Below are 27,721 nucleotides of genomic sequence, written 5' to 3' on the forward strand. Positions count from 1 at the left end.
CTGGCTATCAAAATCAGAGGTCTAGTTTTTGGACAGCAAGGACATCTCTCCACTACAGTGGTACACAGCACCCTGGACAATACACAGCCACATATGTTAACACATATCGCAGAGTTACACAGAGCCATCCACCAAAACACTGCAGTGATCTTCAACCACGGCCGATACCTTCGCTAACAGCACCACACTGAGACAAAAGAGAAGCGTGGCAACACTGATACTGACAACATGCACAAAGGTCGACCAAGTCATGCAAACCCAACGAAGCTGCACAGTCTTTGCAATTGTCAGTCCAAAGAATGAAGAAAGAGAAGCAAGGGTGACCAAGTAAATCTGTTCTAACTGTCATATTTTATGCATGAGGAACGATGCTAGAGTTTAGCTTAGAGGAGATATACATAATTTTATTTAAGACCCAATAATCCTAGTTGAAATTTATGAAAAATAACTACAACAGACAGTTATTGGACAACAAATTGCCCTCCATATGGCCCCTGCAAATATTGCAATGAACAGTATACTACAGAAGAGCATTTATAGGAGGCTATAGGAAGGAAGCACTTGATGATTTGAGGATTTTGCAGTTCAATTACTTTATTTATTTGAATGCATTCTGTGTTTTTATTCTGTTTTCCTTATCTATAACATTTGTTTAAGAACCTCTGAAATTGCCAAGATTCACAAAATACACAAAAGTGGATCAAGTTGGGGGGATGTCAATATTATAATTCACTGTCAAATAGTTTGATATTTTTTGAGGATTTTCACAGAGATGCTAAAACACACTGAACTGAAATGCTGTGCTAAAAATGTAATATTTAGACATAATTCAATGACAAATATGTATTAAAGAAAGGTTTGTTCACTCTGTTTGCCTCTTTTAATTTTTTTCACTGGTTATAAGTGCACCAAATATGAGGAAACTTGAATGCCATGTCCTGTGACTTCAATTGCATAAAGTCTCTGAAAGTCCAATGAAAAGTTTACTATTAATTTGTCATATTCCCCACATGAGCTTCTATGACAAAACACACGTGTGCTGCATTTGAGGTCAGTGTAACCTGTACAATTCAGTGAATGTATGGGTTCCTGTTGCCACACAACTTCCCAGATGAGGCCTTAGTGACTAAAAACATTACCATTAAATTTAGCTATAGATACAAAATTTTACATAAATGTAAAATTTGTTACATTTAAATGTTTTTTTTGTGCTGTGGAAGAATATGACAGTTTATTAAGTATAACCACCGAAAAAACTATCTACAAAGCCAAAACTTAAAAAAACAACAACAACTTCACACATAGTTAAAGCTAATGCAGTCTAACAGTCCTGCAATTAATCCCAGGTGTGTCCTTACATGACACAGTGTAATGAGGCTATACTAAATCATAGGAAGACTTTTACATGTAAAATGTAATTACAACAAAGGGCAATAAACAGCTGTATAAAATTAACCCTCATAAAGACAGAATTTATTGCAAGATTGTTGTTTTAGTTTGAGCTACATATACTTAATAAAATGGCAGAAGAATCTATATTGAGCACGTTCCAGCAGACTAAGTAAGCCTTCAGTTCTACATATATGCAGCACCAATTTCACCACATATCACAAACAGTTACAGGATGAGCACAGTGCACAGGACTCTGACTGCAGCTCATTATATCAGTACAGTGCAATGAACAACATGCATCCTGGGTGGGTGAAAGCAGGACCTGTGCTGGGGTTTGGCACGATCACCATCTAGCATATTTCAAGGAAGTTATCAGTGTCCTCATGCTTTCAATATGTGCCTCAGAGAGCTCAGGAGAGGGACTTACAGGAGTGTTCATGTGACTGAATAGCTGCTCAGCTTGCTACATTGCAAACAGAGGGTTTGAGGAAGGAACAGGAGGGAGACGGGGGAGTCCCGGGAGAGTAAATGTCAGGATTGAGTTTGAGCCAAAGAGAGAACAGCAGGATCAGACATGGTACAATACATGTTTGACAGATAAGTAACATAGTACACATGTTGTTAGGCTAACGGCAACACAACAGAGACAAACACAGAGGAAGAGATGATACAGCGATAGTCTCAAGAAGGAGAAGAAGAAGGCAAAGAGGGATATTTAATGACTGCCTGCTACTTGCAACACCCTTAAAAAGCATGGCTGCCTGTTACAGGAGACAAAGCACGATGGCAGCCATTAGCCTAATGAAGTGTGCTTTATATAAGGTCTGTTCACATTTCTTGTTCAGGTCCAAAGAAACAGCCTAATGAAGGATAACATGTTCTCAGAAGTGAGACCTCAGTATTCTTGTTTCTTTACTGCTACTTTAATTTTTAAATGGGACAGAGCTGTCTTCACTAAATAATCTGTGATCATACTTAATCTTCCCTCAATGACACAGGCCAAGATCAGACCAGCAGGAAAATATGAACAGAGAAAATACACTGCACGTTAATTTGGCCAATCATTTCTACAAAAGGAAAGTAGCCTTTTTTTCTTATGTCTGTAACTGCTTAACAGTCTCCACTAAAGTGGTCCCTGAATTCACAATGAGCTCATTCCTTTCTTCGCAGTGGACACTCAGCTCTGGCTTCTTATCTACAATTCAGTGCAATTAAAGAGAGACATTGCTGCAGTCTTCATTCAGAGTACAGAAGCTCTCTGCAATTCAGACAAAGAGACATCCATAGAAAATGTTGCCGTACTGACTGCTAAAATGGTCAGCTTTCATCCAGACATTTCTGAAATCATCAGCGGAAAGTCATCATTTATATATGACCTTCAGTAAGAGTAGCATTAGGCTCATTTTTAAGTTCTTTCTTCACAGTGGATCACTGATAGCAAAACAGTGTTAACCAGTGTTAAAGTCCAGAACATGGCTGCTGTCAAGCTGTTAAACACAGGTTTCCTGAGCACATGAAATTGCTTAACTTTATATAGAGATTGAATAGTACAATCAAAAGCTTAGCAGCAGCTCCAACATGAAACTTGTTGCGGTGTCGTTTTCCCAACACGTGCAAACTTGTATGAGTCTGTGTGGTGTAATGCTAGCTTTACTACACTGTTTGACCCCAATTCAGGATTTCCGACTTTTCCACCTTTACTTGATTTCCCTCTAACTGAAGCACAACAGATCTTTAAAACCAAAAAAACTGGATAATTAGGATTGGCTGCAAAAAGTAACTGTGTAAAAATGAGCATTAGATAAGCCGTCTTTTAATATAGATGGCTGTGGGAACCATAATCTGTAATTACTTCTTTCAAAACAACCTGCTGAAAAATTCTCTACAGGTTAAAAACTGTGAATTGCTCGTCTCTTAAAATCTAAATTAAAATTTTGCATTATAGTGTGCGAGGTGATTCGGTGGTGAGAGATGCACACCTACCTTCTGTAACTGTGTCTCCAACTTACTACATTCCTCTTTTTTCTGCTCAATTGCAATCTCCAGTGACTTGAGCTTTGAATCCTTCTTGAGGCCAGAGGATGCCAGGGATGATGCGTGTTCTTTCAGATCGATGAGACTGGACTGCAGGTGAGTAGTCAGGACAGACGGTTAGCAGCGCTTCAAACCAGGCAGGCCAGCAGAGTGCCAGCATGTGCAACAAAGTTACAGCACCTGAGGCGACTGCTTAAATGGCACCTAAAGCCCTACTGAAAGATAGTGTTTCAATATTTGCTGTGCATAAAAAAGGTGCATGCTCTGCAGCAAAGAGAAGGACACAGTCATGTGTACACAGCCCTGTAGCCTTATAGAGAAAATCTCTTTGCTCACTGACCTCCTTTTCTGTTAGTTCTATCTGCAGGCTGTTCACCTTCTCCTTCAATTCCTTGTTCTCTTTCTTATATGATTCCACTTCTTCCAGTCGTTCTCTGTCTTCTCTCTCCCTTTGGTCCTTCAAACGCTCAATAATCCTCTCCTAACACACAGAAGCACAAAGAATTAAAACTCTTCATATGACTGAACGGTTAAGAGTCTATATAAACATTAAACTGCTGAGATGTTCATTTAAGATTGTTCCAGCACAAATCAGAGATTTGTATCAGTTCATTCCTTTTAAAAAACAAATGTCTCTAGTTATGTGAAATTAATATCACACATGAAAAATACAGTTATTAAGAAATTAGACTAAAATTAAGCTAAAATGCTGAATCAAGCTAGATGCCGTGCCTGGAATTTTACCCCAGTGCTACTTTGTTATTTTTTCCTTGTATGTTTTTATAAGTAAAGATGTAATCATCAAAATCTGGTTACCTAAAAATTGAATAAAACACTAGTGCAGGAAAGAAATAATGATATCTAATGCAGCTAGAGGATTACATCAGCTATTTCCTCAATTATACATAAATCTATGAACTGTAATAGAGTTACTACTGATATTTGGTGAGGTTCCACGATTTTTAGGAGGATTAAGAAAAGTCAAACCCGATGGAGCTTTTTAAAGCACCATGATGGGCTTCACAAACAGCCTTAGTGCAGAGAAGGGCACAGTCGCCCTGCTGCGACATGTGCCTTCATCTCTCTTCTTTGATATCAAGGAATGTAATAACAGAATGTAATAATAAATGTTTTAATATTTTATACTATTCACACTTCTTTCTGCACAAGTACAAATCTGATCTCGTCACAATTTCAGAAGTTCTGTACAATCACTCCACAGCAACTAGACGCAACTTGTAGTTGTTTAAAAAAAGAAGAAGAAGAAACAGAAAACAAGAATTTTTACTAACATGGTTCATTTAGAGGAAAGGTTTAACATATGTGGGAATTTCACCAGCTACCAGCTGACTAAGCTTAATATGAAGTCTGGAAATAAGAGGAAGCATTTCTGTTTGTGTCTCTTTAAATTCCCCTTATGAGGAACTCTAAAGTTCAAGTATCTATGACAACACCGAAGCTTACATTATTCTCTTTAAAGAGTGTAACTTTTACTAAATTAAATAAATAAATGTGTATTTATCTTCTCTTTTTCCTCACCCCCAGTCACAGCAGATAGCTTCTCTCTAATATTAGCGTACAATATAAAGCACTTTGAGGTGATTGTTGTTGAATTGGCACTATATAAATAAAATTGAATCGAACTGAATTTAATTGAACTGATGGCGAACATGCTCCTTTTCTACTCTGTGTGGCACTTGCAGTGTGTTCAAGTTTCACTAGAGCCCAGAGAGAAAATGTTGCAGACAAGTTGGAGCCACCCATACAAACGCTGGCAATGTGCCAATCTGCTAGTGACCAAAACAACCACAAGGAGGTTTTTGGTGCAGCATCCTCTTTGTGATCAGTATCACTTAGCGACAGCCAGCAACCATTTACCAGTCGGTCAGGGAATACAAGTTTGCTTAGGACCGTGTTACTGCGACCTAACAGAGATATAAAACGTCAGGAAAAAAGTTTGCTAATCTCAATTTCTTGTCGATAATGACGCTAATGTTTGGTCCTTGTGGTCTTCTTGAGAGCATACAAGAAAAAAAGAGGTCATTCACATCCTGGATTTTGAATGAATGATTGTCTGAAAAAGTCACCTGGAATTCCTTCCAGTATATACATCCTTTTGATGATATGATAGTAACTACAAACAGATAAAGTGTCACAGTTCAGACAGTGTTACGGGTTCTGTGGTATAAGGGTGGCGTGATCTACCTTCTCTGACAGCGCCTCTTCCAGGGTGGCCAGGGCAGTGTCTGTGTTACTGGAGTCGGTCTGCAGAGACTTGACCCTGTCCTTGAGGTTCCCCAGCTGCTTGTCTTTGTCCCGCAGCTGCTCCTGCAGGTTCTCAATCTGACTCAGAAAAATAAGAAAAAACAAGGAGCAAAACACACAATAAAAAGCACGATCTCCAAACCAGCGCAACATTTAAAGTCGGTATATCTGCCATTTTTTAAGTCTCTGAAGCTTAACACACTACATAAGCAACAATGTACAATGTGAGAAGAAATACATCAAAAACTATAAGACCTTTAAGTTTTGAAAAGCAGAACTTAATGTAAACCTGAATTTAAACCAAACTGCTATCTGAGCAGTGCAGGACTGAATTAAGGTATTTTATTTATGATAAGACAGGAGAAAACAATGATTCATAATTAATAAAAATGATGAAACAGATAAAAGTGCAAAGATGAGAGAGAGAGAGAGAGAGAGAGAGAGAGAGAGAGGGGGGTGTGTGATCAGACACAAGAGAAGAAAAACAAAACGGGAGAGCAGGTCTGGGTGCGATATGGAGTAACACTCTGTGAGTATTTATAGCACACACAAATGAGAGCCAGTGAGGCAGAAATATCTTCTTGCTTGTCTTTCTGTGGGCATTTTCCCCTGAGAGCATGAGACTCTCTCACACTTCATGGACAGAGTAACCTCCCAGCTTTATATTTCCACAGAGCGACTGGTTTAGTCCAGGACACGGAAATGTGACGAAACAACCCACACAGTCGCTGTTCATTTCAAATTTGTGACTAAATCTGGAGTAATTAGACATGCCCCCACAATACAGTGTGTTGTAGACAAAAAAATAAACAATAACTCAAAAGCAGAGTAATGTGGGCAAGCCAAAATTGTGGCTAAAGTGTATTTCCTCCCTAATGTTTCTACATGGTGAGGTCTTCTTTCCTTCCATTCTCACCTTTTTCTGCAGGACATTAATCTTTCTTTCTTTGACCTCAAGCATGTCCTTCATGTCCCTGATTTCTCCGGCGAGAGTACCCTTCTCCTCCGTCAGGTCCTGCAGCTGCTTGGTTTTCTTGTTCAAGAAGGACTCTTTCTCCTCCAGACGTAGACGTAAAGCGTCAACCTAAAGCACATTAATACATGTCAGAGGAAGCACACAAAGTGGACTAATTATCCCAAGTGTACCATTATAGTTAAAAGCACTTTGATTTAATAACTTATAGTAACCCTAAAGTAAAAAAGGTGCTGGATGAGTATTTATTAGGGAAGTATTTTAATAATTCACCACAGTTATTTATTTATTACTGCAGATCTGTGATGTTTTCTGGTCTATGAGCTGTGACAGTACACTGGGCAACAGTTTTTCATTGGTAGTGACCTAGGTTGCACTTCACTTACTACCAAAGCTTTCAAAGCAAACACTCTGCTGATATGATTTGCTGTAATAAGCCTCGGGCCCAGGGCGAGCCTATTGTTTGCTCAGTTTGGCTAGGAGCTTGAGAATGTTTGTGAAGCGATGTATTGTTAAGTTAATTTATTGTACGTGTACAAATAAGTTGAGCTTGTTTTATTACCTCCGTTTGCAGGATGGCAGCACGTTGCTCCTTGGCAGTGAGAGACTCTTTGAGCACCTCGATATGCTGTTTGCAGTCTGAGTTCTGGTTGTTGAGGGTCTCTAGCTTCGTCTGCAGAGCCAGCAGTTCTGACTCTTTCTTTGACAACTCCTGCTTCAACTGGTCAATCTGTACATGAGAGGAAGCAGATCATTTTGACCCAACCGTTACGTGAGCAGTGTAACGATTTCACACTCACGAATGGGAACCGCGAGCTAGTCTGCACAGCTTTCGCACTATTTTCATCAACACGCTTCTCCCTCATTAAATATGCATTTGGGACTAACTCCCCTGCATTCATCATATATTATACATCATTTCTATTCATGATTGATGAAAAGAAGTCTAAAAATAGAAGAACAAAACTGTGGCTGGTCGCTTAATAAGGAGAGAAAACGTAAACACTCCAAAGACACGTACGCGTGAGCCCCAGAAAGTCACAGACACACACACCTTGACACTATCACAGGTTGTAGGTGGCTGTGCTTGAGTGTATGACTCTAACTCTGATATGCAAACACAACTTATCATCACGGACCGGTCGGAAAACAAGCAGCGGAAGTCAGTTCAACAAAAACAAAGCTTTCATTGTGGCTTATCTTATTTTAGACTTGTGTTTGTCTTGTGGCCACAGATTAATAAAGTGATGTACTTTTTATGTGTAATTAAGGAAGAAAAGTGTTTTCAAATGTTAAAGTATGCGTTTGCAAAGTTTGGATTTTTCCCCACTTTTGGCACGGAGCCTCTTTCAGATTTTTTGCCGTCAGGGCACTTTGCTGTTCTCACTATGTGTTAAAGCAGCTCATTTATGTAACACAACATTTTTCAGTACTCTCTCTTCTGCACAGCTCTGTACCCTGAACATCATGCCTGCCATTTTATATTAAGCCATACTTTAACAGCATCAGATCTGCATGCACAGTGCAGTTAGTCTCTACCTTCGTCTTCATAAACTTAGAGTGGTTCTTGTAGACCTCCATCTGTTTGATTTCCTCTTCTCTGTCCTCTGTGTTCAGTAAGCCGTTTGCCTTCAGCATTTGAATCTCATCCTCCAGATCCCGAATGTTGCGTTCCAGAGAGGCAATTTTGGTGTCCTGCACACAAACACGCGGAGGAGACACACCTCAAAACCAGGACTGGCATGTCCAAAAGTTGCATGCTGCAAATAAATCTGAGCTAAAGAAAAGAGTCCAGGAAACAAATGGAGGGTAAAAGATTTAAAGAGAAATACAGACACAGAGACTGAAAGGGGGGGAGGAACTGAAAGATATAGTGAGATAAACCAAGAATGGAAAAAGCTCTTTGGTCTGACTGAGAGCAACTGCAGTATCTGTCGGTGAAATCAGAAGCGTTCTACTCAGCTCCGTGCGGCAGCTCGGAGGATTAATCACCATTGGGAAATATTGAGCGCACATCCAGTACGGCGAGATCAACCAGGACCGGAGAGAAATGCGCAGGGGGAAAGGAAGAAAAGTAACAAGCCGTAGCTTTTGCCGTAGATGCTTGCAGATCAATGCAGAATCCAGTCTCTAGACTGCGACTGTGAGTGCAGCTTTAGCTTCACGGCTTTTTAAATAAATAATACAACGTCTTTAAGATTAGCCATGGTCCATCTCCCTCTCCAGCAGAGCATGGAGCAACCTTGTTGTTCTCTGTCTTTCTCTCTTTTTTTGTGTCCCTCCTTCTTTCCTCTTAGTGACTCTGAACTTATGAACTTATGGCCATTAGCAGGGGCAGTGATAGCCCGCTGCAGAGGAAGGTGGGAAATGTGATGAGGAATGATGAAGTACCAGACAAGGATCTGAGGGGTTAACGTCAATGTATGAGCACTGCACATTGTACATGCACTTCGCCCTGCTGCTGCACCTCAGCTCAGTCTCTGTGTTACGAGACGAACATCAATGAACTAACACTGCTGCAATCGAGACAAGACATCGTACCTTTAAAGAAGAGTGATTTTATTCCATCCACATGTAATCACTGGTACATCGACCTGGTCAGTAAATCTTGCTCTTTATTTCCCTTTCCCTGCCTCTGTATGCCTCTCTGTCTCTCTATCTCCCTGCATACTGGCCTCTCACTGTCATAAACAACCACACCTGTTTCCATGGCAGCAGCAGGCAGGCTATATACCGTGCACTGTCTCTGGTGAGTGAGGAGGAGAGGGTGGGAGGGATGTAGGGGAAGAGAGGGAGGGAGGATTATTCGTGCTTCCATCAGCATCAACACAGCAGTGGGAGAGAGGAGAGGGGGAGAGATGCAGGGTCTTCCTGCACAGCACAGGAGGAGAAAGGAGGCGGGACTTCCCCGCGCGCCGTATGAAAATCAACAGGATCCTAGAGCTTGCACATCACATGACTAGGCTGGGGCCTGCTCGGCACGGATCCAGCCGAGTGAGAGGGGCTGTGTCAGCTCAGCGATGATGTCATGATTTATTTTGAGGAAGTGATGTCAGGCCTCTGCAGTGAGGCTGGTGGTGTCTACAGTGGTTCATTGAATGAGCCTGATATCGCTAGTGTCACATCCAGCTGCTGTACAACATGCTTGTGTAAAGAGGGTGGGGTCCTTCATCCTAAAAGATTCTCCATATGGTATGTTTTGTGGAATTATTTACAATCCAAGATGCTTCTTGCTATCCTTTTATACACTTTTTTTGCTATATTTCAGCTCAGTAGTTTTTCCTCAGTTCAGAAACCTTGAATGAAAATTTTAAAACAATGCTTTGGAGTCACAATACTCCCCTGCAAAAAAATGAAGCTGAAATGATAGAGCTGGAGTCTGGGATGTTTGCAAACAATCTGTCATGCAGAATAGAAAACATCTTGTCATGAAACTGGTGTGGCGTGTTACTGTCTGGGGTAGCTGGCCATCTGTCAAGCGAGCCACAACAGCTGAAATGTTAAACAGTAATATTGACTCTTGTTTATGTTTGCACAACTGCTTTGTGAGCAGTACGTGTGTGTGTGTGTGTGTGTGTGTTTGCTAGAGTGTGTCAGTGTGTTGATGATTGACTCAGCTGCCGACGATCACAATCACAACAATAGATTTGCCGGAACAGGTTTCCATTTAGACATGCAGTGGCAAACATGCTACAGCTGTGAACGTCAGTCAGTTAGGTAAATACAAAAATAACATCTGGCTTTAAACAGAAGCAGTGAAGCGTAGTTGATGATGGGCCCTGCTGTATGTGTTTATGCGCAGGCTGTATAGGAGTCTTACTTTCATCTCTATAATGGTCTGCAGGGCCTTAGTTTTACTTGGGTCCTGATGCAGTTGATTTCTTCTGTGCAGTTCCTTAAAAAAAAGACAACAATTTGTAGCAGCGGTGCAGCAAAACCGATCGTGGTCTCCAATGAATAGCTAGATTATTAAAATTTCAAAAGCTCACCTCACAATGCATAAAAGCTTTATGCTTACACATGCAAAATATTTCATGCAACTGCTCTTCAGTTCTTTTACTTCATACATTACATAATTGTTATGATGCAGGGATAAGCAGCAGAGAAGAGAATATTGATTTTGTGACATGCTGCACTGCCATCTAGTGACAACAAAACAAAAGAACAGTTTTTTTTTTTTACTCTAAAGCAGTGAATGCAATGACTTAACATCATCATCTTAACCCTCGACATATACTACCTCTCGCAAATGGATGTTTTCCTTCTCCTTTTGATCCAGAATGACCTCCAGGTGTCCCAGTTGCGCCTCTGCTTCTGCAATGCGCCGGGCTCGTTCTTGCTCCTCCTCCTCGGTCGCCCTGCCCGGGCCCGGGGGCAGCCCTTTGCTCTGTAGCATCTCAAGCAACTTCTTAATTGACTCATCTCTGGCACCCAGGGTTTGTTTCTGGGTCTCAATCCTCAGTTCCATCTCCTCTAGGGTCTTTCTCAGCAGGAAGAGCTCCTTGGCCTGTCTGTCATGTTCAGCCTGCAGCCGCCGGAAGTTCTCCTCTGTCAGCTCAATGGTGGTGAAATGCTCAGACCCAGAGCGGTTACCACTCTCCTGCTGCAGCAGGTGGTTGAGGTCTCGCTGTGTGCGCAATTCATCCTGCAGAGCTTGGATGGTCATCTGAAGATGCTACAAACACACACACATATACAAACACACACAGAGGCTTACCAATTATTGAAACTATTTTTAGGTATAGCTCATAACCGAACATTACGTAATAACACTACACATGGGGATGAACAAACAATCCCACAGCAGGTCGATCATGGGGAACACATGACTTACCTTGGCACGCTTTTAGATTTTAGGTTTATTTGTTGAAAAAGTGTGAAGCACGGATCTAATTTAAGTCCTGACTGCATAGATTTACAGTTGTTGGAGAAAATATCTTTAAAAAGAATTCACAGCTTCCAAATATAAATTTATTAGTCTGTAAAGGGCTTTATTATACACAGAAACACCCTGGTGCTCTCACAGGTCTGACTTTCACACTGAGAAAGCAGGGACCAAGTGCATGTACAATAACATGCACATTCAACTTTATGTAAACTGGTACATATAAGTGAAGAAAGTGTGCAGATGAACAAAAAAAAAAAACTGAACACCCTGAAATTTAATTTAATTCTAAATCTAAATGATCATAATCATCTGTATTCATCAAACATAAAGTGAAATATTCCAAGCCTTTTTTGTTTTAAATTTGATTATTATCCCCTCCTTGAATCGCTACCTTATCGTGGTGGAGGGGTTTGTTTGTCCCAGGGATCCCAGGGGCTATGTTGTCCGGGGGCTTTTGCCCCCTGGTAGGGTCTCCCATGGAAAATTGGTCCTGAGTGAGGGACCAGACAAAGAGCGATTCAGAAAACCCTTATGAGGAAAGCATCGAGGGAACAGTTTACCCTGCCCGGGGTAAGGGTTACCGGGGCCCCGCCCTGGAGCCAGGCCCGGGGAGGGTGCCTGAGGGCGAGTGTCTGGTGTCCAGGCCTTAGTCCATGGGGCCCGGTCGGGCACAGCCCAAAAAGGGGAAATGGGCCCATCCTCACGTAGGCCCACCACCTCGGGGGAATTGTGTGCCGGGCAGCAGCCAGGAGTGGAGGCCCTGGCGCACTGATCCCCGGCTACCAAGACTGGCAACTGGGACAAGGAATGTCACCTCTCTGGTGGGGAAGGAGCCTGAGTTAGTGCGTGAGGTTGAGAGGTACCAGCTAGATATAGTCAGGCTCACCTCTACGCATGGCTTGGGCTCTGAAACCAGTCTCCTGGAGAGGGGCTGGACTCTGTCTCAGTTTGGAGTTGCCCCTGGTGAGAGGCGGCGGGCTGGGGTGGGTATTCTAATATCCCCTCGGCTTGCTGCCTGTACGCTGGGATTCTTCCCAGTGGATGAGAGGGTTTGTTCCCTGCGCCTTAGGGTCGGGGAACGGGTCCTGACTGTCATCTGCGTTTATGCGCTGAGTGGCAGTTCAGAGTACCCAGCCTTCTTAGAGTCCCTGGGTGGGGTGCTGGAGGGTGCTCCACCTGGAGACTCTGTTGTCCTACTGGGAGACTTCAATGCTCACGTGGGTAACGACAGTGATACCTGGAGGGGCGTGATTGGGAGGAACGGCCTCCCTGATCTGAACACGAGCGGTGTTTTGTTATTGGACTTCTGCACAAATCACAGTTTGGCCATACAAACACTTTGTTCAAACATAAGAGTGTCCATAAGTGCACGTGGCACCAGGACGCTCTAGGCCGCAGGTCGATGATCGATTTTGTAATTGTATCACCAGACCTGCGACCATATGTTCTGGACACTCGGGTAAAGAGAGGGGCTGAGCTGTCAACTGATCACCACCTGGTGGTGAGTTGGATCAGGTGGCGGGGGAGGACGCTGGACAGACCCGGTGCACCTAAACGCGTAGTGAGGGTGTTCTGGCAACGCCTAGCAGAGGCCCCAGTCCGTGAGATCTTCAACGCACACCTCCGGCAGAGCTTCAACAGCATTCTGAGGGAGACTGGGGACATTGAGTCCAAATGGACCATGTTCAGCATCTCCATTCCCGAAGCTGCTGCATTGAGCTGTGGCCGCAAGGTGGTTGGTGCCTGTCGTGGTGGTAACCTCCGAACCAAATGGTGGACACCAGAGGTGAAGGGAGCCACCAGGCTGAAGAAGGAGTCCTATCGGGCTTGGCTAGCCTGTGGGACTTCGGAGGTAGCCGACAGGTACCGACAGGCCAAGCGGAATGCGGCTCGGGCAGTGGCTGATGCAAAAACTCGGGTGTGGGAGGAGTTCGGAGAGGCCATGGAAAAAGACTTTCGGACTGTCTCGAAGAGATTCTGGCAAACCGTCAGACGTCTCAGGAGGGGAAAGCGGTGCTCTACCTGCACTGTGTATAGTGCTGGCAGAGCGCTGCTGACGTCGACTGAGAAAATTGTCGGGCAGTGGAAGGAATACTTCAAGGACCTCCTTAATCCCACTGACACATCTTCTGAGGAGGAAGCAGAGTCTGGCCACGAGCTGTGGGTAGTGACCGAAAGAACGAGATCGTGGATACAAGCGGAGGAAATGAGCTTCCTCCGAAGGGTGGCTGGCCTCTCCCTTAGAGATAGGGTGAGAAGTTCGGCCATCCGGGAGGGGCTCAGAGTAGAGCCGCTCCTTCTCCACATCGAAAGGAGCCAGTTGAGGTGGTTCGGGCATCTGACAAGGATGCCTCCTGGGCGCCTCCTGGGTGAGGTGTTCCGGCCATGTCGCACTGAGAGGACCCACGACACGCTGGAGAGATTATATCTCTCGGCTGGCCTGGGAACGCCTTGGTGTTCCCCCGGATAAGCTGGAGGAGGTGGCTGGGGAGAGGAAGGTCTGGGCTTCTCTGCTTAGGCTGCTGCCCCGCGACCCGGCCCCGGATAAGGCAGGAGAAGATGGATGGATGGATGGCTGGATGGATTTGATTTTTATGGTTTAAAACTCATGAAAATCAGAAGTCCAGTAAACTATTAAAACAATTTGTAATGTAGAAATATTTAATTAATGGAATATATGTTTATATAAATACTCAGTACTTGGGAATCCTTTGCCACTAATTACTGCATCAGAGCAGTATGACACGGTTGTTCCACTGCTGAGGTGTTACTGCTCGGTTCCTTTGATGGCGGCCTTCAGCTCGACTGTATTTTTGGGTCAGGTGTTTCTCATCTTCATCTTAGATTCTCTGGGGATTCGGGTCAGGAGAGTTGGCTGGCTAATCATTTACAGTAATAACATGGTCATGGTAGCAGTTCTGGCACTGTGAGCAGGTGGTGCTTTTCTGCAGATGGAAGCATAAAGTGTTATAAAATCTCCTGGTAGATGTCAGTATTGACTTTGGACTTGATAAAAAACAGTGGACCAAAACACCAACAACATCGGCTGAAGACTTGGCACCCTGAGTCATCACAGTGTGCGGACTTCTTACTGGACTTCAAAACATCTTCGATTTTGTGCCTTTTCCACTCTTCCCCCAGACGTCAGGACCTTTGCTTCATTTGAAAAAAAAAAGCATTTTGCACGTCTGTGCGACAGCCCAGTAACACTGCATCTGTCCACTCCTCGAGAAGCTCTCCCAAGTTCTTGAATCAACTTTTCTCACGATTCTCTCAAGGCTGCTGTCATCCCTGCTGTTTGTGCACTATTCCTACCACATTTTTCCCTTGAAGTCAGCTATCCACGAATAAGCTTGAGCACAGCACTCTGCAACAGCCAGCCTTTTCTTCCGTGCCCTTGTGGACGATGTCAATGATCATTATCTGGAGAACTGTCAAGTCAGCAGTTGGGTTGTGTTTGCATGTACTGAACTAGACTGAGAGATAGACATTATTTATACTGTGTGAACAGTATTTCACTCAAAATGAAATCTATATTTTTCTTTATAAAGACCTGAAATATTTCACTTTATATATGATGAATGTAGAATGTATCAAAGTTCACCTTCTTTAATTTAATCACAAAAAAATGAACTTTTCACAATGCTCAAATTTTCTTAGATGCACTAGATCTTCAGACCATATGAGGGACATTTTTAGAGGAAATCAGCGCAGATATGGTGAAACTGATGAGGATAATATGGGATACAAAACTTATCAACTATACAGATTTTTGTTTTAATCTAAGTGTCTAGGTGCATTTGAAGAGCACAATCTGTATGCATGGTTTCATAAATCTGCCTTTGCCTTTGTGCATACACACAGCTTTATGCATCTGCCACCAGGACACGAATACTAAAAGTTAAAAATATCAGAGGGGCCATACTGTTACAATGAAAACATGTGCAAACTAACTGTGAAATTTCCTGGTAGAGACTGGCTGGGTGGATGAAAACTAGTTAAAATATAAAATTAATGAACAGAAGTTACAGTATTGATACCCCATAGGGACAGATCAGCCATCTGTTGAACAAAGGTGTGCATGTTTGTGAATTTGTCTGTCCGTATTACATGATATCAAAGCTATACACCATTCACATTCTTTTTATTGATTGGTTTTGGGTCTAGAGGAATACCTTTAAGGCCCGGTTTCTGTCAAAAACTGACTTCTGTTGAAATTTTCTTCCAGCAGAGACAGAGAGTGGAGCACAAATTACTTTTTGTTCAGAAAATAGCTCAGTCAGGATCTGAAGGAGTGGAAAATATGTGAAATCAAACCGACTTCACGGGGAGTCTGAGGTTTTAGGTTTTGTTGTACTAAAGGAGCACCAGACATTATTACATTAAACAGAGTAATCGCTTTGTACTCTTAAAATGAGGAAACATAAAGACCAGGGTTCATAGGACAAGAAGGGAGCCTGAAACACTGAAAATATTTAACTTCTAGGAGTTATAGGATTCATAGGAGAAAGGACTGTATGGTGCAAAGGGATTGCCAGGTGTCTGAAAATACACGCCACACTGAAGGTGACTCTATGTTGTGCACTCAGCACGTGGTGCAAACATAGGGACAAACCTTGGTTCTCCTGGCATCCAGCAGCTGCAGAGCATGGGCAGAATGAACAGAAAAACAAATGTATGGTGAAAACACAGCGTCAGAGCTTGATGCAACAGAGATGGATGAACATAAACAAGTCAGAGATTAAAATGAGAGCTGCCAGTTTATCAGTCCACAGTCAGTAGTGCAAATTCTTCTTAAAAACAGACATTTTGGCTTGTCATAGTAGGAAAAGCAATGGAAAAAATTAATCATTTTAATAGTGACAGCATTTAATTGATAAAGGATGCTTCAGAGTCCTGAGCTGTACTTCCACACTTACACATATGTGTGTTCACATTAATAGCTCTGTCTATACAGAGTGCTCAGAGGGTGTACACATAACCATCAAAAAGTTAGGGATGGAATTCTGTACACTTCTCATCTCACTGCGTGCTGAGACTTACTAGAGCTCAGCTATTTCTTTTATTTCTGCCTTTTCTCTCTACAAGAAGTCAAAAGTCTGTCCACAGAAAAATGATGACTTTATCAGAATGGCCTTTCTGGAAAGAGATGAAGAAAAGATTGGAAATGGCTTTTTAAAAAATGACTTAAGCATTCTGGTTAGCAGCAGTGATAGATGTACAATTAATAAAAGCAGTATAAATTATGTTATTAAGAATGATAATGATGAGATGAAGCATTATCGTAGAAAACTGCAGCTACAGAGAAAATACGCAAAACATTACACCAGCTTTAAAAGTACATTTTTTCCTCTTACAATCTTGCAGCAAATATATTTTTTGATCTTTGTTAGCTTATTTTACCATTTCATTAGAACTTACTGAAATAGTAATTGCAGAGGGACGTAACATAATGAACAGATTAACCACACAGTCACTAGTTGCAGTTTTAATTTATAATAATTACAGTGTAACTACGTTATAATATATGTAGTACAGCCACCTCTTAATATAAATACAAAATTATCATAAATGTCACAAAACCTTCTCATTTGGCTCAGTATCTGAGCACAGAACTGACATGATACTGTGTAAGTATAAAACATGTACTCTTCCGGCCATCAGGGGGCGGTGTTTGTGTCAGCATTCTTGCGGGACTGCTGCCAAGCACAACTCCCTTCAGTAGTGCTGTTGGAAATATAATATATAAAACAGAGAATGAGGCCAAACTTTAAAACCTGAACAGTCTCTTAGTGACAAACACTTTTCAACACAAAGTTTTCTCTCTCACAGAAATATTAATTTGCTATGTACATAAAAACATGTTAGAAATATATCTAATTTTTTGAACATGTAGAGGTTAAATCTCTGCAAATACTGAAACCCAACCGTTTATTTCTCCTCACATACTTTCTTTCTTATCCTCCCTCATTTCTGCTCCTTTCTCCTAAATTACCTCCCATCTTGGAACTGAACTGCAAAAGCCAGTCCAGTGAATCCATTTACATAATTGCACTGTGGGTTAAATTGACTGCATGGCCGTTCCTCCAATAATCACAGCACAACTGTGGAAGTTTCTGTGAATCAGTAATGACTCAGCGGATGTTCCCTTTTTGGTCACCCTCTCTCTCACGAGTAGGCTTCTGTTTGGCCGCATATCCTAAAAAATTGCTTCCAGAGGTTTCACCAGAGTCGCAGAGAGATGCTAAGCTTCCCTCTTCGACTGACACCTGGTGCAGCCGGGGGTAACTGGCTGTCAGAAATCTTGTAGTGCGGAAACAGGAAATCCATTTGAGAGAGACCATAAACAAGGAGTCAGATTCAGCCATTTTAAGGAATATATCTATAAAAAGCAAAACTCTGGTTAATCTAGAGAAAAAAGACTGAGATTAAGTGGAATAAGTTTCTTAAAAAATCTGCCTGCAAAATTGCATTAACCTGAACTTTAGACCTAAATCTACTCTAGCAATCCATCCATCCATTTTCCTTACCTGTTTCTCAAACTGAGGCATATCCCAGCTACCACAGGAAAAGGCAGGATCGGTAGACAGAAACTTACTACAGTTCCATCTACCTACTCATGCAAAGAGTAACCACTGTATGTGCTTACTCTTTAGCACTGTATTATGTAAGCACTGTATTGTGCACAATACCACAAGGCAGCTTACAACTACAGTAAGTATTCAATTCAGTTGTATTTATACAATGCCAAATTACAATAAAAGTTGCCTCAAGGCACTTTATATTGTAAGGTAAAGGCCCTACAATAATACAAAGAAAACAGAAAACCCCCCAACAATCATATGGCTCCCTATGAGCAAGCGCTTTGGAAAAACTCCCTTTTAACAGGAAGAAACCTCCAGCCAGGCTCAAGGAGGGGGGGCCGTCTGCCACGAATGGCTGGGGTGAGGGGAGGAAGACAGGACAAAGACACGCTGTGGAAGAGAGCCACACATTAATAATAACTAATGAGAGGTGTATGAAGGTTTATGAAGACTTTAAAACTATATTTTGTCATTTTGACATCTAAAAGTACTGTTGTTCTGTAAGAATGTGCACGTGCTACATCTTAAAGAGTCAAACATGACATTAAACAGATTGAACCCAGAGTGTAAAATCTCCTGCCTTACAACATGTCTTTGATGCTCTTTCTTCATAGCTAAATTATCCAACAAAGGCTCAGGAATCTCTGTGAAAATATTGGCTGATTTCTAACATCCTTGACATTTTTTAAAGAGTTCTTCTCCTTAGCAGGGGCTGACAGGCGGCATTAAATAGTTGTAGCTGTTGGGAAAATTTTAAATGTGATCCACAATCAACCACCTTTTTCCTCAATGTCAGAGGAGCCAGCCAACCTCCCTTTGTGCCCTGTTTAAAAGAACTAGCATTCCTGCTCCACCTCTATCACTTGTTGGTTTAACAATAAGGCATGACCTTTTCAGACTTATACTTTGCCTCCATAAATCCTGGAAGCAGAGGAAACTTCAACAGAAACTTCTACTCTTCCCCGCCTTATTATTCTAACCAGTTGCCCACAAGGATGGGTGTTTACTAGGATAGCTAAAATGTGTCTTGCAATGAGTAATAAAAACTGTTAAAGCTACTCTACCCTCAGAATTATATTCAAAGCTGGTGGCATTTAGGCGGTTTTACCAGGTGGCAAAGGAAAAAGCTGCGATATGTGTGGCATACTGTCTGTGTATGTGTTAAAGAATGTGGGTGTTTGCATCTGACAGACAGCTTTAAAGTGCTGACTCGGAGCAGCCTACTCCTCACTACATTCCTAATCTTTGTATTGTATGTCGTGACAGCTGACAATACACAATTACACCCACACGAGGCAACTGTGCATCTGCATGCAGCTACAGGAAAGTTAGGCAGCAGAGTAAAGGCACGAATCTGTGAGTCTAGGCAGTATACACAACTGTGCAGCAAGATTTTTTCTATGCAGCACTACTAAAGATTAACCCTTGGTAGGGGAATTTCATTTTGATATCTTTCAATATGGATTTTTAAAGCTGTAGGCGTGATGTCTAAACGTATTAGATGTTCTCCTCATAGTCAAGAACAGCCAACTATAATACTCCAGCATCATTAAGTTTGATAAAAACCAAAGACTGAGGAGTGATCTTCTACACTTAGGCTTTGTTTAATTAACTGAGTGTCAAAGCGTCACTGTGAAGAATGATATGAAGTTCAAACACAAGATGAAATGATTCATTTTAGCAGTTAAACTGTGCTCTGATGCAGATCTGTTCACTGTTGATGTAATATGCAAAAGAAGAGCAAATAATTTATTGATTATATTTTTTTTTATGTTTCTAAACTCATTAATAGCACACTGTTTATTAGTAGTACTATTGTTATCATTTTTGCTAGTATTTATTGGATAATATAATGCAAAGTTGCCATCCACATGGTTATAAAAGTTATTTATTAGCTATAACCTAATAACAAGTCAGGGCAAACCAATATACACTGGAAACAGCCAATGTTTTGTTTTTAAACCCTCTGAGCAATAAAATACAACATATGTTAACTTTTGGCTTCTTTAACCGTTAATGTATTAAATAATTAGATTCATAACCAACGCCTGTAAAACTCGTGTATTTGAGTGCACATGGGGGCACAAGTAAAGGTTTATGTACTTAATTCTGCTCTCTTTGAGATAACATATGGGGGTGGTGATTACCCCAATCCATCATCATCAAATGAGAGAAGCCATAATGAGAGTGCTGCTATCTATTTTTTTTAATTAAAGTTTTTTGTAACTGTGTTTGCGGCCATTTACACACACAAACACACATACACACACACATATATACATATGGAGAGAGAGAGAGAGAGAAATATATAGCCAGGCAAATGTGATGACCCCATATTGACCCCACAGGTATGTCGCATCTTTTCTCTTTCAGCTGAAAGTAAGAAATACGTGTGTGTGTCTTGACAGCAATGGTGAGAGAGCACTGTTGTTTTTTGTGTGTTTTTGGCAACACAGTCTGCTATCTTTATGGATAACCCCACATGCATCCATGGTGGCGTGTCAGTAAATATGGGGGTGACAGGACTGACTGAACTATAGAGAAGATCTCTCAAACCTACCAACAGTTCAAGAGCGCAGGAAGCCGGTAATAACAGTTGTCTCTCAAGATGCAGTACATAGATTTTCAGCACAGGAGAAAATCATCAAAATAATTTCTGCACTCTTGAAGTGTGTAAGTGCGGACCATTTGTGCATTGACCAGTTGAATCACTGATTGATTCATCAACACTGCTTGCCTTTCATTAATTGTCAGCGCACGCCTCTGCTAATCATGATTTTCAGTCCTTGTTGTAGTTATGGAATGAGCTTACGTTTTCTTAAATGTTCACAAAGTCTATTTTTTGTAGAATGTTGCAGTTAATTAACAATATAAATGAATACTATAGATTTATGAGGCAGGCAGCAGAAACTGTGGGATTAAATGCACCAGACATCAAAAGAAGAAATGAACCTGTGACACAGTTTGTGTGTTTCTTTACTAATTCTGTGTTGGTAGTGTAACGTTGAGTTCATGGGCTTTAGTGTATCCATTAGGCTCAGGCTTATGTGCTATGAATAACAGCAAGCTAATGTGATACTTCTTTATTAAATCGTCTTCAAACTGATGCAAAATAATGATGTACAATCCCATCAGTAATGATGGACTGAAGTGGATAATTTCACGGTCATTTTGCATGAAAAATCAGCTAGTCTGTCTTTTACTGAAACGTAAAGGCTGTGTTTAATCTACAGGAATGTTGCCAAATTAATGTGCTCATGATATGGTTTTTAATCAGGCATGAATTAGAAAAACAGAACCACACATGAGAAAAAAAGAACTAATGTACATTTCTTTTAAATATCAGGGTTTTTTTTTACCTCCAATAATCTATGTTACATTAGAGGAAATAAATATTTGATCCCCTGCTGAATTGGTAAGTTTGACACTTACATAGAAATTAACAGTATCTACTTTTTATGAAGGTTTTATTTTAATGGAGTGAGGCAGAATATCAGGGCAGCACAGTGGTGCAGTGGTTAGTGGCGTTCCCACACGTGAATTGCATGAGATCTCTCCAGGTACTCTGGCTTCCTCCCACAGTCCAAAGACTGTTAGTGGGGTTAGGTTAAATGGTGATTCTAAAGTGACCTTCAATGTGAATGTGAGAATAGTTGCCAGGGTTTACCCCGCCTTACATAAAAGTTATAAATTCATTTGCATGTCACTGAATGAAATAATTATTTCATCCCCTGAAACCAAGCCTTTGGAAGAATTCTTACTCCCACAGATTGGGAGCACAATCACAGATACTCCTGCTCTAAACCATCTTTGCATAAGACTAAAGAGTTGTCAAAGGATGTAAGAGACAAGATTGTGGACCTGCACAAGGCTGGAGTGGGCTACAAGACCATCAGCAAGAATTATTGTGAAAAGGGAGAAACTGCTGATATGATTATTCACAAATGGAAGAAATATAAAAGAACTGTCAATCGCCTTCTGTCTGGAGTTTCATGAAAGATCTTGAGCAGTTGGGACCACAGTAATCAAGAACACCATCCGTAACACTCCACAATGTAATAGATCAAACTCTTGCAGCACCTGCAAGGTCCCCCTGCTCAAGAAGGCACAAGTTCTGGGCTGTCTTAAGTTTGGGGCTGTTCTGGGTTTCTTTTTACCATACAGGACAACATCACTGCATTGAGGGGTCACTGGATGGGGCCATGTACTGTAAAACCTTGGATGAGAACCTCCATCCATTAGGTCATGCATGGGTCTTCCGGTATGACCTAAAACCAGGGTCGGCAACCCTGGGCACCTGTGCCAGCTGTGGCATGCGAAGGGTTAACTGATCTGGTTAACGACCATAGCTGGACTGGCCATCGGGCATACCGGTGATGGTGATTTTTTGTTTTCATGGGCCGATGTTTTTTTGTTTTTGTTGTTGTCGTTTTTGTAACAGTATAAACAATGAAAGGTGGTGGATTGGCCAGATGCTGGCCAATGTGTAAAAATAACTCAGTTGTTTGATGGTGGCTATGGCGGAGCTTTCACAGAGGCCAGCAGGTGGATGAGGGAAAGGGGAGACAGGAGGAGGAGAGACAGGAGGAGGAGAGACCCGAGGCGGCCGCTGGTCCAAGTGTCAGGTGAACTGAACTTCAGGTAAGAAGTTATGACCTGCAGTCTATCTGGGTCAGATATAAACCAAGTTTAGGTGTAGTTTATTTTCGTTGTGCTGACTTTTTACAGTGAGTTACAATATCTTGTACTGCGTACTAGCTAGCATGACGGAGGTGCTATACAGCCAATGGCTGGGCGGGTGCTATGATGTTACTGATAGTGAACTTTATTTCATTCATAAGATTAGTTATTAGAGTTGCCAACCGTCCGGTAAAAAACTGAATCGTTTATTTAATATTAATTTCTAGTATCAGCTGATGTTTGCTGGAGCCACAGCTGTAAGCTGCTGGCCATGATATAGGTTTGGATATGTGGTGAGAGGGAAACGGAGATGTCCTTACTGAATTATCAGAGCTGAACAGGTTATGGGGAAACAGGTTTACCTTTTAGGTGACATGAATGAGTTGAAGGGAAGTTATGAACTGTTTCTGAGAGACAAATAACACCAGGATCCTTTTCTAAGTAGCTGAAAGCTGGTAACTGTGCAGGGGCGGGTCTAGCAAAGTTTTGCCAGGGGGCCAGGAAGGGCATTAACAGGGAAAAGGGGGGCACAAAGAAATACTTTTCTTTCTTATTCCATCCATCCATCTTCATCCGCTTAGGCAGCAGCCTAAGCAGAGATGCCCAGATCTCCCTCTCCCCAGCCACCTCCTCCAGCTTATCCGGGGGAACACTAAGGCGTTCCCAGGCCAGCCGAGAGATATAATCTCTCCAGCGTGTCCTGGTCTGCCCCGGGGCCTCCTGCCGGTGGGACATGCCCGGAACACCTCACCCAGGAGGCGCCCAGGAGGCATCCATATCAGATGCCCGAACCACCTCAGCTGGCTCCTTTCGATGTGGAGGAGCAGCGGCTCTACTCTGAGCCCCTCCCGGATGGCCGAACTTCTCACCCTATCTCTAAGGGAGAGGCCAGCCACCCTTCGGAAGAAGCTTATTTCCGCCGCTTGTATCCGCGATCTCGTTCTTTCGGTCACTACCGACAGCTCGTGGCCATAGGTGAGGGTAGGGACGTAGATCGACCAGTAAATTGAGAGCTTCGCTTTTACGCTCAGCTCCCTCTTCATCATGACGGACCGGTGCAGCGTCCGCATCACTGTAGCCGCAGCACCAATCCATCTGTCAATCTCCAGCTCCCTTCTCCCATCACTCGCGAACAAGACCCTGAGATACTTGAACTCCTCCACTTGGGGCAGGAACTCATCCCTGACCCGGAGTGGGCACTCCACCCTTTTCCGGCTGAGAACCATGGCCTCAGATTTGGAGGTGCTGATCCTCATTCCCGCTGCTTTACACTCGGCTGCGAACCGTTCCAGTGTGAGCTGGAGGCCTTCACTCGATGAAGCCAACAGAACCACATCATCCGCAAAAACCGCGACCAGGACGAAAACCGCATTGTTCCTCCTGTATCCGAGGTTCGACTAACGGACGAACTCTCCTTTCCAGCACCCTGGCATAGACTTTCCCAGGGAGGCTGAGGAGTGTGATCCCCCTGTAGTTGGAACACACCCTCCGGTCCCCCTTCTTAAAGATGGGGACCACCACCCCGGTGTGCCAGTCCAGGGGTACTGCACCTGATCTCCACGCAACATTGTAGAGGCGTGGCAGCCAGGACAGCCCTACAACGTCCAGAGCCTTCAGGAACTCGGGGCGGACCTCATCAACACCAGGGCCTCTGCCACCAAGGAGTTGTTTAACTGCCTCAGTGACCTCGCCTCGGAAATTGGCGGGTCATTCCCCTCAATCCCAGACTCTGCTTCCTCCTCGGAAGATGTGTCAGTGGGATTAAGGAGGTCCTTGAAGTATTCCTTCCACCGCCCGACAATTTTCTCAGTCGAAGTCAGCAGCGCTCCACCAGCACTATACACAGTGCAGGTAGAGCACCGCTTTCCCCTCCTGAGACGCCTGACGGTTTGCCAGAATCTCTTCGAAACAGTCCGAAAGTCTTTTTCCATGGCCTCTCCGAACTCCTCCCACACCCGAGTTTTTGTTTCAGCCACTGCCCGAGCCGCATTCCACTTGGCCTGTCGGTACCTGTCAGCTGCCTCCGGAGTCCCACAGGCTAGCCAAGCCCGATAGGACTCCTTCTTCAGCCTGGTGGCTCCCTTCACCTCTGGTGTCCACCATTTGGTTCGGGGATTACCACCATGACAGGCACCAACCACCTTGCGGCTGCAGCTCAATGCAGCAGCTTCGGGAATGGAGACGCTCAAGATGGTCCATTCGGAACCTAAGAAGGCTGGGTACTCTGAACTGCCACTCGGCACATAAGCGCAGATGACAGTATTAGATTATTCTGTTATTATATGTTACCTTATATATGTAATCAAAGTAGTTGAATTAGAATACTGCTGTAGATCACATTATACCCTTTAATATAGAGTGTGTGAGCTGTATGTAGTTTAGTTCTCATTATACTTTTGAGTTAACAGAACATATTCACATATTAGTTCATTAGATAAATGTGCATCACTCTGTATCCTTGATCTGCTGGGAATGTGTTACACTGTTTTCTTGACATGCTTAATTGTTGAATCATGAAGAGAAGGTTGTAAGCAGGAGACTCTGTGTCTAAAGACAGGGGAGATAGATAGACCACATTCCACACCCCCACCTTACAGAAAGCAGAGAAACAACTGCCGAGGTCATAACTTAGGCGCTGTAACAGAGAAAAAATGTGATGTTTTGGCTTTTACGACTAGCTGGGGGCCACTAGAGACTATAAAAAGCTGAGCAACCCGTCACCATTTTGAGACATGTGCCTGACCCTCTGGTAGCATCTCTCCCGTCCGGACGTTGTAATGCTCTGACTGTTGAATTGTATGGAAATAAATGATTGTTGATTGAGCATTTATACACCGAGTATTGTCCCTCCTTCAGCCCAAAGATTCAAAGAATTGGGAGAATTCAACAACAGTCAGGACCCGTTCCCCGACCCTAAGGCACAGGGAACCCTCTCATCCACCGGGAAAAACCCCAACGTATCGGCAGCAAGCCGAGGGGATATTAGAATACCCTCTCACCAGGGGCAACTCCAGACTGAGACAGAGTCCAGCCCCTCTCCAGGAGACTGGTTCCAGAGCCCAAGCCATGCGTAGAGGTCAGCCCGACTATATCTAGCCGGTACCTCTCAACCTCACGCACTAACTCAGGCTCCTTCCCCACCAGAGAGGTGACATTCCATGTCCCGATTGCCAGTCTTGGTAGCCGGGGATCAGTCCGCCAGGGCCTCCACTCCTGGCCGCCGCCTGGCACACAATGCACCCGACCCCTATGGCACCTCCTGCGGGTGGTGGGCCTGCAGGAGGATGGGCCCATGTCCCCTTTTCGAGCTGTGCCCGGCCGGGCCCAATGGACTAAGGCCCGGCCACCAGATGCTCGCCCTCGGGCACCCTCCCCGGGCCTGGCTCCAGGATGGGGCCCCGGTAACCCTATCCCGGGCAGGGTAAACTGTTCCCTCGATGTTTTTTTCATAAGGGTCTTCTGAATTGCTCCTTGTCTGGTCCCTCACCCAGGACCAATTTGCCATGGGAGACCCTACCAGGGGGCAAAAGTCCCCAGACAACATAGCCCCTGGGATCCCTGGGACACACAAACCCCTCCACTACGATAAGGTAGCGATTCATTCTTTCTTATTCTCATTTAAAATGTCTCGCTTTTAATAAATAATTATCTTAATCTTACAACCAAAGTTTTTATCTGATGTAAAATGTATAGAAATCATACAAATACCAACAAGACTGTACATCACTGTCACAACAGTGTTTGTTTTCATTCAAAGGCTTTATGGCTTTTCCTATAATACCTGGTGGGCCGGTCTCTAGTCATAATGCCCGGGCTGATTTTTTTGTCCCAGTCCAGCCCTGGGCACGACACGCAGTGAATTAATTTGAGAAGGTGCATTAAAAAATAAATGGCTGGGCCAGCAGTGCACATTGCAAATTATCTTGCATAGACACATTAGTTGTGCCACTTCTTAATGATGGTATCTTAGCTAACAACCCCCAACTACCAGATACAACCAATAAGCTAAAAATTACTTGGCCTACCGGTAAAAGGGACGTTACTAGCTGGCAGTTCTTTCAAGCGATGTTGAAATTTCAACATTCCGACACTTCAAATGCTTCAGGAGCTGTTCGCTCAGCGCAGCATCAACACCGCGGAAATACACGGATACATCGGTAGACTCGTGACAGAACTCACACTCTGTGGGGGTCAAAGTTTGCAGAAATACGAATGCAACTGGTATCCATAGCTGTGCGTGTTCATGGAGCTTGCATTTTCACCTGCTGGACATCACTACCTGACAAGTTTAACTGTCTTCAGAACATTGCGGAGGCCTTATTGACAGTATTTGGCTCTATATATCTGTGTGAGCAGATTTTCTCTCACATGAAGAGAGTCCTCAGGTAGCCATCTGAATGCTGGAGTGAGAGACCAGAGGTCACATTAATACGTGTATCTCTGTATTAACAAACATGCCAATTGGCCCAGTTTATTTTTCTTATCATTGTTGTGAGGAGACCATAAATAGCATTTGCATTTTCTGTTGTACAGTTCATTTGCTGTTATGGAGTTCTTGTTATGGCTAAAAAAGTGTCTTTTTTTTGTTACAAAATAGCTGATAACTATTTGCTGATAGCTGCCAACATCTGCGAACAAATATAATTCTATAAAGTTGTTCTATATAGTGTGTAACTGTTAGTATAGAGCGTTATTAAATTTATTGCTAATGCAATCATATGGCACATTGACTTCTGAGGAAATTTTAGATGGCACTCATCATTAGAAAGGTTGCTGACCCCTGACCTAAAACATATGACCAAGGCAATAAAGAAATGGCTAAAGAAGAAACACATTAAGGTCATGGAGTGGCCTAGCTAGTCTCCAGACTTTGAAGTTTTGAGTTGCCAAGCAGCTGCCAAGAAA

The 27,721-nt window shown here is 43.0% G+C and overlaps 1 protein-coding gene across 6 annotated transcripts in view; it reads right to left on the reverse strand.

Annotated features, from left to right (window-relative positions):
* Positions 1-27,721, reverse strand: part of erc2 (ELKS/RAB6-interacting/CAST family member 2) — a 45,797-nt gene that overhangs the window by 8,547 nt on the left and 9,529 nt on the right. For 3 of the 6 annotated variants that reach the window (XM_012918544.4, XM_012918543.4, XM_076884052.1), the window contains exons 3-12: positions 16,168-16,191; positions 10,905-11,339; positions 10,485-10,559; positions 8,204-8,359; positions 7,227-7,394; positions 6,608-6,775; positions 5,632-5,769; positions 3,767-3,907; positions 3,376-3,516; positions 1,820-1,855 (exon numbers count right to left, since the gene is read on the reverse strand). In XM_012918544.4, the coding sequence (XP_012773998.2) occupies positions 1,820-1,855; positions 3,376-3,516; positions 3,767-3,907; positions 5,632-5,769; positions 6,608-6,775; positions 7,227-7,394; positions 8,204-8,359; positions 10,485-10,559; positions 10,905-11,339; positions 16,168-16,191 (1,482 nt within the window). The remainder of the gene's footprint in view (positions 1-1,819; positions 1,856-3,375; positions 3,517-3,766; positions 3,908-5,631; positions 5,770-6,607; positions 6,776-7,226; positions 7,395-8,203; positions 8,360-10,484; positions 10,560-10,904; positions 11,340-16,167; positions 16,192-27,721) is intronic. The other 3 variants (XM_076884053.1, XM_076884054.1, XM_076884056.1) reach the window with 3 other exon arrangements.

This window comes from Maylandia zebra, linkage group LG5, assembly GCF_041146795.1.
Source record: "Maylandia zebra isolate NMK-2024a linkage group LG5, Mzebra_GT3a, whole genome shotgun sequence".
Taxonomy (NCBI): Eukaryota; Metazoa; Chordata; class Actinopteri; order Cichliformes; family Cichlidae; genus Maylandia; species Maylandia zebra.